Source organism: Mustela erminea, chromosome 20 (assembly GCF_009829155.1).
Source record: "Mustela erminea isolate mMusErm1 chromosome 20, mMusErm1.Pri, whole genome shotgun sequence".
In the NCBI taxonomy this organism is placed as follows: domain Eukaryota; kingdom Metazoa; phylum Chordata; class Mammalia; order Carnivora; family Mustelidae; genus Mustela; species Mustela erminea.
This window is the reverse complement of record NC_045633.1, coordinates 13790477-13802567: the sequence shown is the minus strand read 5'-3', so window position 1 is coordinate 13802567 and position 12091 is coordinate 13790477. Positions and strand designations below refer to the sequence as shown.

Sequence of the window (12091 nt, the reverse complement as noted above, 5' to 3'; positions counted from 1 at the left end):
TCCCATTTTCTGGCCACTTGACCTTGGACAAAGCCCTTAACCTTTGAGTCTCAGCTTCCTAGACCTTGGCAAGCCTGCTGGAGGAGCCCTCCCAGATTTATTGTGTAGAAATATCCCAACCCCTCTGCACTGTCCCCGCAGCAGAAATTCCATCGTCTGTCCCTTTCCTCTCTTGGTTTAACACCAAGGGTCTTGCATTGAAGATCTTGACATGTTAATCAAAGCAGACTGTAAAATATATATATATATATATATATTTAAATTTCTTTTCAAAGATTTTATTTATTTACTTGGCAGACAGAGATCACAAGTAGGCAGACAGGCAGGCAGAGATAGGAGGAAGCAGGCTCCCCGCTGAGCAGAGAGCCCGATGCGGGGCTCGATCCCAGGACCCCGGGATCACGACCTGAGCTGAAGGCAGAGGCTTTAACCCACTGAGCCACCCAGGCGCCTCTGTAAATATATTTTTGAGTGCTTTTCACCTACTGCCGTAGGTGCTTGGAGACTGTAGGAGTCAAAGCCCCTTTCTGCCCTGGACTTTACCATTTCAGTGTGGGGGACAGACAGAAACCAAACTTACAGCATCAGGTGCATAGGGAGTCTGGAGGCCTATTTTAGAAAGGCACTACCTACAGTGGTTAGAGCACAGGCCCAGGAGTCACATATCTCAGGTCAAAAGCCAACCGAGGGACTTCTGTGGGGGAGCTTGCTTAATTGCTTTGGGCCTCAGTCTCTCTGTTGTGTGGGCCCGGTTATATTACCTAGCAGATAGAGTTAAATGAGATCAGTCCCTCAAATGTTTTAGCGAACATTCCCAGATTGTCTGCTAGAAGCGAGGCACTGTTCTAAGCATCTGTGAGGAGGTGATTTTAGAAAAGACAAGCTTAGTGGGCTTGTTGCAGGCACCGAATAAATGTCAGCTATCATTAGCTCTCACACACCAATGCTTGTGTTTGTAGAGACTCACACAGTGGTGGTGGGTGTGGGTCGACAGACGCGCCACACTCTCCTATTCTGGGATCCCATTACGGTGGAGCTGATGAATTTAGACTAAACAATCTCATACCTTGTCCAGGTGGGTTTGGGACAAAACACAGCCCGTAATTCAACGAACCTTCTGGGGCTGGTACACCTCGGATATGCTCCATCAGGGCTGGCCTGGGGTTTTTGCTGGAACAGGAAACAACAGCAGCAAACATTGTTTCTGAGTCTTGGGGAAGACACTAGGTGACATTGTTCAAAGAGAAGGCACCCTGAGCGACACTCCCTCTCCTTCTGAGAAAACTTGCGGTAGAGGCGAACACCCAGCCCCCATGCTTTTTCAATGAAGGGGACCCCGTGTGTCATTTTATTTGTGGCCCAACTTTCGGGGGGCTTTGAAAATGCCCCGAGAAGCCCCTGACTGCAGCCTAACGGAGCGGAGGGTGATAGAGACATCCTTTCCCTGCAAATCGCCTAGCCGACTGCGAAGTGTATACTTAGTTAATGCAATTAAAAACAAAACGCAGGGGCGTGTGGAGATCTAAATTCGGTGTAGCAGCTTTGGTGCAAATCCCGTTTTGGGGGCTACTGGAGTCAAATTCAAGCAGAGGAAAGAAGAAGTGGGAGAAAGGGGAGAGGGACGGAGCCTGATTGGAAACGGCTGAGTGGAGAAGGCAGATTTGGAAATTCCTGACAGGCGACCGGAGGCTGGACGCTGAGGGCGCGAGGCCGGACGCTGCAGCACGGGTGAGGATGTCTGGGGGGCTCGGTGAGCACAGGGGCCAGCCGGCTCCGGAGACCCACGCGCGGGGTCCAGGTACGGGAGGGTGGCTGAGGCCGGGCGTCCAGGCCTTGCGCTGCACCAGATCTGGGCGCGCAGAGGCGGCGCCGCGGTGTGCCCTCCTGTGGAACGCAGGGAACGCTGCGAGGTCGTAGAGGGACAGAAAGTGGCAGGTCCAGGGACCTGGGAGAGTCCCAAGGAAAGGCATCCGGGACGCGGGACGTGCCACTGCCTCGGCCTTATCTGCTGCCTCCCCCCCTACCCCCCGAGCTTCCTTGACTATAGTCCGTCCCGGGGCCCCCTCCCGGGGGTGCTTACCCCGGGCCCAGTGGCTTGCCACCCCGCCTTCCCAGCTCAGCTTTGGTCCTCGGCTTGTCCCAGGGAGTTGAACCATCCGGGAGGCACGCCTGGCTTGGAGGGCGCAGTCGGGGGAAGGGTGAGGTAGCCCGGTGCACCTGGAAAGGGCGAGCCTGCTCAGACTGTGCCCCCGTCTGCCTTGGAGTGGAAGCCACTTAGTCTGTCCTTATCCCCTCCGAGTCACCCCTTCCCTGGAGGGCAGATTCGAGCCGCAGCTCCTGCGCACGCACGCCTGAAAAAGCCACGGGCGGAGCCGCCTCTGCGCCCAGAACAGGTCTGAGCCGCGCCTCCCGCCCAGAGAGGGCGCGGGAGGTCCCGCAGCGGTCCTCCACCTGCAGGGAAACCCGAGCGGTGCCTCGAGCCCCGGCGGCTGCCGAAGAAGCTCCCTCCTCCCCGCCCGCCAGCCTAGCTCAGCTCTGCACGCCCCCCAACTCGCGCCCGCCCGCCCGAGTCACCTCTTCCGCGCCCCCGCCCCTCTCGAGCTCGCGCCCGTTCCACCCCCCCTTCCCTCCTCTGCCCGCCCTCCTCCCCCTCCCCCTTCCCTCCTGCCCTCCCTTCATTCCACAAGTGTTGCTTCGCTCTCTCCAGCGCACTTGGCGAGCTGGGGAGGTGAGAGGGATCCTGCGAGCGGGCGCGGGGCGGCTGGTCCGAAGCCGCCGGCGGAGGAGAAGCGCGAACAGACCGACTCTTCCTGCTCTCCGGCCCCCGCCTCTCCCCGTAGCCGGCCGGACCTGCACCCCGCGCTTGCCCCCGCTCATCCTCCCCCCCGCCCGGCCAGGCGCGCTCCTCCCCGGCCGGCCCCTCGGCGCGCGGCGCGCTGGAGGCGAACGCGGGCTGAGCCGAGCGCAGTGGCCGCCGACCACCGAGCGCCCCGCGCCGCTCCCTGCATGTGCGGCCCGCGGCGGCTCGCAGCCCCCGGCAGCAGCCTCGGCAGCTTCGGCCGCGCCTCGAGAGGCGGCTGCAGCGGCTCCAGCGGCGGCCGAGCGGCCGAGCCCGGGCTGGGAGACACGATGCGCCGCGTCCTCCGGCTGCTCCTCGGCTGCTTCCTCACCGAGCTGTGCGCCCGCGTGTGCCGGGCGCAGGAGCGAGCGGGGCACGGGCAGCTGGCGCAGCTGGGCGGCGTGGTAGTGCTGGCGGGGGGCAACCGCTCCGGGGGCGCCTCCGGAGAGGCCGGTGAGGGCGCGGGGGTCTCGGACGCGCCCCCCACCCGGGCGCCCACGCCGGACTTCTGCAGGGGCTACTTCGATGTCATGGGCCAGTGGGACCCGCCGTTCAACTGCAGCTCGGGCGACTTCATCTTCTGCTGCGGGACTTGTGGCTTCCGGTTCTGCTGCACGTTTAAGAAGCGGCGATTAAACCAGAGCACCTGCACCAACTACGACACTCCGCTCTGGCTCAACACCGGCAAGCCCCCCGCGCGCAAGGACGACCCCCTGCACGACCCCACCAAGGACAAGACCAACCTGATCGTTTACATCATCTGCGGGGTGGTGGCCGTCATGGTGCTCGTAGGCATCTTCACCAAGCTGGGGCTGGAGAAAGCGCACCGGCCCCAAAGGGAGCACATGTCCAGGTGGGCTGCCTCCCCCCCTCCGCCTCCCCTCCGGGCGCCGCGCACCCAGCTCTTCCCTCTCCACCTTTCCCCGGGCAATGGCGCTCCCCCCCACCCCCGCCCCCAACCGCGTCTCGCCTGGGGGAGGTCGCCCGGGAAAGCCAACTTCGGCTGGGAGCGCGGAGAGGGGGCGCTGGGCTCCGCACAGGTGTGGATTTGAGCGTGTGTATGTGTGTGTGTCGGGGGTCTCTGCCCCTTCCACCCTCACGCCGCCCCCTCCCGCCTAGGATTGGAGCGGACGGGAGACACACAGCCCGGGAGCCCGCGGCCCCCAAGTTTTGGGTTTTGGGGAGGGGTCCTCGGCCCGGATTCCACATCCTAGCCTCTAGGTAAACAGGGCAGGCGAGCCCGAAAGGGAAGGGGGGCGTGTGTGAGCCCGCGCGCGCGTGTGTGAGGGAGGAAGGGAGGGAAGGAGTGTGTGCCGCCTGCAACTCGTACGGCTCGCGAAAAAGAGGCGAGGGAGGTGGAAAGAGAGGGGAGGGCGAGAACAAAAGCCTTGCCTGGAGCGGCCGCCTCGCTCTCCCGGAGCTGCCAGGTCCCTGGAATTGGGACCTCGGTTGCCTCCCCCCCTCCCAAAACCCTCGCCCCTTTCCCCCCCCGTCACCACCTCTCCCTGCTGGGGGCCGTGGCCTCAGCTGCGCGCCGAGCCCCTTGGCGGGGTTGGCGTGAACTCCAAGGGCGGGAGCCCTGCTCACCCCCCCCACCCCCCGCCGCCCCCCAACACCCTGATTCGTCAACTTTCCCGGTTGCCTTATTCATTATGCAAGTCCCAGCGCGAGCAAGTCGCAGCAGATGGGAGAAGGCATTTGGGGATTAATGGAGCTATTTGCCTTTTGCTTTTTTTAAAAGTGTCTAAATTGATTCGCACAACCCAGTAACTTTGGAGGCGGAGGACACAGGCACGAGGACGCAGCCCCCAGACCCGACAGAGGCCGGGGTTGGTGTGAGGTCTGGGCGGGCGGGGTTGAAGAGCGACAGGCAGTCTTCGAGCCGCTGGGTGGTTGGGCGCGAGCCTCGTCTTCTTTCCGACTGTGGGCAACGGGGTCGCCGTGTGTCGCCCCACTACACGCAGACACACACCCTCCCCACACCTCCGGCGGGGGCCCATGTGTGCGCGTGTGGATGCACGCAATCCGTGCGCCTGCCTAAAAAATCTGAACAAAGAGACCCACCAAAAATAGGCGAAGGAACATTACCACCTCACCAGTAATTATTTTCTATTTATACGCGGAGTATCCGATGACTTTCTTTTCTCGCCCCTCCCCGCCCCCCCCCCCCCCGCCCAGTGAGGAGGGATTTGGGGGAAGAGATGAAGAAGTTGGTCTTGGTTTGGGTCAGCAGAGAGGCGTGGATGGTTGTCGGGGTCTTGAGGCACAAAGTCAGCTCTGAGGGTATTCAAGAAACACTGACCAAGTAAGAGTAACACGCTGGCCCCGCCCACCTCCTGCAACCCCGAAGATGCCCTGTCACCAGCCCCAGCGGCCGGTGCTTCGCGTCCCCGCAGTCCCCGCCAATCCCTATAGCTTCCAGGGGTCCGTGTTAAGGTGAGGGAGGAGCGCCGAGACAGGAGGACTGCGGCAGGCGGCGGGTGTCGCCTTGGTAGGGAGAGAGTCACCCAGGGATAGGTAGGCTGCCTTGCAGATTCGGGTTAATTCTGCCGAAATATCCACTGAGCCTTTTCCTTGCAAACCAGCGCCTAAAGGAGCCCTCCTGGGTGTTTGAGTGGGGGTTGGGGGAGGGTAGGAAGGGCGGGAGAAGGGAGGTGAGAAGGTGGGAGCCTGGCTAAGGGTGGGCGGCTCCCTTTGGACGTCTGGGGGAGAAGGTGATGCTAGCTTCAAGCCCTCTTTGATCTGGGTATTTCTGTGGGGACCGCGCTCCAAGGCAGACCTGAGGGCCCAGCAGGGACTCAGCTCCCTGTCCTGCCCCCTTGCAGCTCTGTCAGGAGAAGAAGAATCACCCAGCCTAGCTGGTTGCAGCCACTTTCTTCTGCAGGTACCCGGAAAGGGCTGCTTGGGGGCGGAATCCGGGGGCACCCAGCCCCCTGGTACCAGCCTCCACTTGGCTTCTCCTCTGTACACATTTTGGGAATTCCAGAATGCACTGGAAGTGCATTCTCTAAGACAGAAAGAACAATTGATTCCCTCCGCCCCCACCCCCATGGTGGGGCCCATCCCCGGGCTTGAACTCTCCACCCTGAGATCAACACCTGAGCTGGGATTAAGAGTCGGAGGCTCTGCCTCCGGAGCCACCCAGGTGCCCCCAGGAATAGCTGATTTTTATTGGCAGTTTCCAGGGTATAATTTTCAACCCTGGCTTCGGATCCACCTGGAATGCTTTTAAAAAAATCCTGTTGCTAGGGGCCCCACCCTCGACAATTTAGATCAGAATCTTCGGGGCTGCGCGAAGCCTGTGTACTTCTGTGAAGCTCTCTAGGCTTTCCAGCGCGAGGCCGATCACTAGTAAGGAAAAGGAACTAACGTTTGCCAGGCACCGTACTAGGGTGTGTGCGTGTGTGTGCGCACGTGCACGCACATGTGTACGTGTGAATGTACGTGCGTGCGTGAGTGGTGTGTGTAAATCTCAGTGCTCACAGCTGTGAGACAGGGTGCTGTTAATTCACATTTATAGGTGAGAATATCCAGTTTGGGTGGCTGGCCCAAGGTCACACCGGGAAACTGCAATCCCGAGCCCCCTGGTTTTGGCTGTTTTCAGTTTCTCTGAGCATTGGGGGGGGGGGGGGAGCGCTTCCTAAAAATGCAAAATGCATATTCTCCTGTTCTGTCCAGGAGGGATTGCAGATCCGTGTAGGTCTGGGATGAGTCCTAGAGATCCGCATTGAACAGGCTCCCTGAATGGCTCGTAAAAAGTCACAAACACTGTTCTTGAGTTTGGGACTATCGCACACAGTTGGGGAGGGAGGAATTAATCACTCTGACTCTCTGATTTACGTTCTGTTGTGTGTTGTCTGCATGTATAGGGCTCTCTGTGTAGTTGTGGTGCAGGGGCACCCCCCCACCCCAGGACCCTCCAGATGCGTCTTACCCAGTGGATGCCTTGAATCCTTTGGAGTCCAGGCCCCAGCTGGGGCTCATTAGCTGTTGCCTATAGTGGCTGAGGGGTGAATTGGGTGGGGCGAGCACCCCTGAACTTGGCCTCAGAGAGGATCTAAGGTGGCTTCCAGGTGAATCCAATGTCTTTTCTGCAGCCCCTTAATTTATTTTGTCTTGGGCCCTGAGGGTTAGTGGGAGGAGGGGTTTTTTCCCCTTTTGCCTGACCCTTCAAAGACTTACAGTCCCTGGCTGTCCCCATGTCACCAAGTGTTCTCGTGACCCCTTGCACTTGTGTGATCCCAGAAGAGGCCTTGGTGATGTCAGTTTTCAGGCTCAGAGTCCTGGGCCTGTGACCTGCCTCCTTCTGGGCTGAATGGGCCTGAAAGCAGGAGAAAGTCAGTAATTCCAGGAGCTGTGGGGGTCTTGCTCACGCTGATATAAGAACTCCACAGACCCTCATTCACCAGCGACAGCAGCGTGACATCCAGCCACTATGTATTGGAAGCAGGGACTGCAAAAGGTGGCCAGTTATGGTTACCAAACCCCACAGACAAATTTTGTTTGATCCGCACTTTATTTCTACTATACTATTCTTATTTTTAAGTTTCTTTACTTTTTTTTTTTTTACTGTGAAACATTTTAAACATACAAAAACAAACAAACAAACAAACCGAAAACCAAAAATAAACTTGAAAGAATAATAAGAAAGAACTCCAGAATAATCTGTGAGGTTTCTTACCCCCAGCACCACCAGCATTTGGGGCCGGCTCACGTTCGGTGTTGGGGGGCTGTCCTAGGCAATGAAGGCTGTTTGCCAGCCTCCTTGGGATCTACCCACTAGGTGCCAGTAGTACACACCCCACAACCCAGCTGTGACAGTAAAACACACACACACACACACAAACATATCCTTAGCCGTAGCCACATGTCATCAAGGGGTAGAATCGCTCCCCAGTCAGGAACTACTAATCTAGACGGAACAATCATTCGTATTTTGTCATATTCGCTTTATAGTACTCTCCATATTTTTATTTTCTCTCTTCTTTCCTTCCTCTTGTCCTCTCTCTCTTTTTCCTTTGTTTTTTGGGCTGCAGCTTTCAAAAATCAGTTGCAGACATGACATTTCATCCCTGAATAATTTAGCATGGATCCCCTAAGAACAGGGACATTCTTTACGCACCAAAATTCCAGTAGCACACCCAAGAGAAAGGACGGAGTTTCCACCGTATGTATGATCAGATAGCCGATCAGATTACAATGTTCCTAGTCATGCCAAAAAATGTCTTGCAGAGCTTGGGCTTTCAAACGAGGATCCAGTCAAGGTTCACTCATCTGGCTATGAAATTTCTTTAGTCTGTATTATATATTGTGTTTTAAAACCATCTGAAGGGGCTTCTGGGTGGCTCAGTGGGTTAAAACCTCTGCTTTCAGCTCAGGTCATGATCTCAGGGTCCTGGGATCGAGTCCCACAATTGGGCTCTCTGCTCAGCAGGGAGCCTGCTTCCTCCTCTCTCTGCCTGCCTGTCTGCCTACTTGTGATCTCTGTCTGTCAAATAAATAAAATCTTAAAAAAAAAAAATAAAACCAACTTAAAACCAATTGCCAACCTTTAAAGCTTGGTGTTATCACACCGACATCCAGATTTCTGATTTCTCTGGAGAAACTGGCAGGTCTGACAACACTGGACCTGAATTTTTCTGATGGAAACCATTGGTGGCCGCTGAGCGAGAACTTCCCTCTTTAGGAACCTTGCATGCAGGTTTCCCTGGGTCCCCGCACCCCCACCCAGTTCACTTAGCACTGTTACCTGCAGTCCATGGAGAAGCTGTCAGGCCAGCCTTAGCAGCAGGGGCTCAAGTCAGATGGCCTGAGATTCAGTCCAGCTTGGCCACTGAATAGCTGTGTGACCTTGGGAAAGTGACTTCACCTCTCTGAGTTTTGGTTTTTTAAAGATTTTATTTATTTATTTGACAGAGATCACAAGTAAGCAGAGAGGCTGGCAGAGAGAGAGAGGGGGAAGCGGGCTTCCCTGCTGAACAGAGAGCCTGATGCTTGGCTCGATCCCAGGACCCTGGGACCATGACCCGAGCCGAAAGCAGAGGCTTTAACCCACTGAGCCACCCAGGTGCCCCTTCACCTCTCTGAGTTTTAGATTCTTGTCTGTAAGATGAGATCATGATGATCCCTATGTCATAGGCTTCTGCGAGGTTTTGCTGAGACCAGGCTTAGGAAGCTCTTAGCCCAGGACCTCCTATGGTCACTGCTCAGGGACTCTAACTCCTACTGCTAGAATTTTCTATCCCATTTCTGCTGAAGAAGTAAATGCTATAGTCTGGAACTCAGCACCTAGCCCTTGCTCTGCTACTTCTTTTTAGCTGTGTGACATGCATCAGGTGTCCCAAGTCCTCTAGGCTTAGCAGGAGTTCAGAATAAGAGAGAAGACCCATGGATGACCACATTAAATGCCTTGCAAAGTGTTGGCCTAGGTGATGTTGCAGAACCCTCGGTAGTGAGCTTGTGTGTCCTTTCTCATGAAATTTCCTTCCCCAGTTGAGGCACAGATGTCTGCCTTCTAAGAGGCACAGATGGCTTTCCCCGGAGGAGTGGAGGAGTCAGACTTCAAACCCAGATAGCACGAGGCCAGAGCACAGGTCCCTGACCATTAGGCTGTACTGCCTTTGAGCAGACACATGCAGGACGCCTGCCGTCTCAGATCACAAAGAAGTGCTTGAAGCTGTGCAAATGGCAACACATGCAGTGGGGCTTGTTCAAGGAGCCACCATAAGATCAAGCCCTGGAATGTTCTCTGCATCTGCCCCTGGCAGGGCCAGCCCTCTTGGAGAACGCATTGATGAGAAATGACCTTGGGGCCAGGACGCATGTTTGAAGCTCTATACCCTTGAAGCTAGTAGGGAACACATGTCATTATTTTGCCCGCCTTCAAACAGAATCAGAAATCCAAGGGGCAAATTACGCAGCCCAGTGTCTTGTGTGTGTTTCAAACACGCTTCAGAAGAGCTGGAGTCCCTTGCGAAGAAATAGCATCAAGTGATAAATGTTCTTCCTTCTCTTGCCTTTTCTCTCTCCCTCCAGCTTCCCCCTCTTTGCCCATCTGTGGTTTTCCTATGGCTTCGACTGGCTCCCCAGGTTAGAGAAGCCCTTGCATGGGTAACCTGTTGACCATGGAAAAGTCTCTTTCAACTCTTTTTTTCCCTACAGGGTACATTTGCTTCTCTTTGGGCACTGAGTCCTGCATTTTATTATATTTATTTACTTATTTATTTTAGAGATAGAGAGCATGCAGGGAGAGGGGCAGAGAGAGAGAGAGAGAGAGACTTTTAAGCAGACACCATGCCCAGCATGGAGCCTGATGTGGGGGGCTCGATCTCATGACCCTGAGATCATAGATCATATAACATCAAGAGTTGGCTATCCAGGTGCCCGAGGCCTTGCATTTTAGAATGATCTTCAGTGGGGTATACCGTAAGCCATAAAATGCACACATTTGGAGCCGAAGTGAAGTCGGAGGAACTTCATCTACACCCGTGCCACCACCCCTCAGAAAGTTACCTCCCACTCATTATCCTTGCATTCTTGAAAAATAAAAGCTGCTTCTGATACGAGAGGAAATGCTGCGGAATCCTATTCAAGTGTTTAAATGTCAGAACACGATTCAGACCTTGGGACTCCTGGAAGCTTTGAAGCAAGATGCTGGGACTCTGGGCTCTGCTTGGAAATGCTGGGGGCTTTTATTTACTCACTGTAATTGGAAAGTAAAGGGACGCAGCCTTCTCTTTTGTTCTTCAAATATACCAAGCTCAAGGCTACCTTGGAGCTGTTGTGTTGGCTTGGCGGAAATTCTCCTCTGTCAGACCTCACATGCTGGCTCTTCCTCTTCAGGTCTTAGCTCAAGTGCCACCTTCTCTGAGAAACTGTCCCTGGCCACCCAGGCTCAGTTTCCACCGCCCCTGCCCCTCCAACCCATCGCTTGGTATTACTGGCTCCATTTCACATTATAGCCTAAAATTAACTTACTCATTTACTGGTTTGCTAGTTTATTATCTGTCTCCTTGCATTACTGTCCACAGGAAGGACTGTGGGGACACCAGAGTCTCTTCTGCTGTTGTATCCTCAGCACCCAGGACGGTAGCTGACACAGACAGAGTTCTGCTTTCTGACCTCCTGGTTTCCATAAGAAAGGATCTCTTTTATTCGTTCACTCTTTCACATATTCATGTAGTAGGTATTTACTGAGTACCTGTGGCATACCCAGCCCTGTTTTGAGAGCTATGAGACAACAGGGAATCGTCTGACTTCAAAAATGGTAATGTTTCGACGTACTTGTTCTGAACTGGGTGAAGAGATATTAAGCAAGAGATACATTATGTGCACTTGGCCTTAGAAATCTGAAATCTGCAGGACTGACATCCCAGTTTGAAGGATCTCCAGCAGGAAAATCCCCTTTTACTCAGGGGAGGGTCAGCCTTCTGCCTTATCCAGGCCTTCAACTGATTAGACAAGGCCCACCCACATGCTGGTAGATGACCTGCTTTACCCAGTCTCTTGATGTAAATGTTCATCTCATCCAAAAGCACATTCTTAGACACACCCAGAATGATTTTCGACCAAATATTTGGGCATCTTTTGGCTCCGTCAAGGTGACACTTAAAGTTGGCCGTCATAGTACTTTTAGGATCTTGCTACTCAGAGTGTGACCTGTGAAGCAGCAGCATTTTCATTACCTGGGTGCTTGAGCAGAAAGATCTCAAGGCCTGCCTCAGACTTGCAAGACCGCGGGATCATGACCCAAGCTGCAGGCAGACGCTTAACTGACTGAGCCACCCAGGTGCTCCCCCCAGCCCCGCCCACCAGTCTACATTTTAATAAGAGCCCTAGGTAACATGAATGCACTTTGCTTGAGAAACACCCAAACTATTGCCACAAATAGATGACAGATCCTGGGGCATTTGTTTGGCTTACAGCACATAGTTGGTTCTTTCCCTTGTCTTATTTATTAATGTTTTTGGATGTGAGTTTTAACGTGTTTTTGAGTATATCCCCTAATACATGCCCATTTGTTTTACTAGTAAGTTTGTGCTCCTACCTGCCAACAGTTCTTAGGTGCATTATAAAGCATATATGAAAACAGAAATTTCAAATGGAGCTGAAGGTGTAATAAATCTGATCTCAAAATTAGTTGTAAAGTGTGATGATGTCAGGCAATCATCAGTTGGTTTCTCAAAGGTTGACCATTAATAAACAATTCTTATTTTGAATCCTTCTCATGAGACTTTGGATTGTTCTGGGCTG

General features: G+C 54.4%; 1 protein-coding gene and 1 long non-coding RNA gene across 3 annotated transcripts in view; one reads left to right on the top strand and one right to left on the bottom strand.

The window, feature by feature from the left end:
- Nucleotides 1–480: 480 nt before the first annotated feature.
- Nucleotides 481–3226, bottom strand: LOC116581108. Its single transcript, XR_004281894.1, has 3 exons — nucleotides 3171–3226; nucleotides 2081–2217; nucleotides 481–1170 (listed from the first exon to the last, which is right to left on the bottom strand). It is a non-coding gene; the product is annotated as an uncharacterized LOC116581108 (long non-coding RNA).
- Nucleotides 2694–12091, top strand: part of SHISA9 (shisa family member 9) — a 274953-nt gene continuing 265555 nt past the window's right edge. For both annotated transcript variants that reach the window (XM_032328130.1, XM_032328129.1), the window contains exon 1: nucleotides 2694–3692. In XM_032328130.1, the coding sequence (XP_032184021.1) occupies nucleotides 3007–3692 (686 nt within the window). In that variant the 5' untranslated portion in view covers nucleotides 2694–3006. The remainder of the gene's footprint in view (nucleotides 3693–12091) is intronic.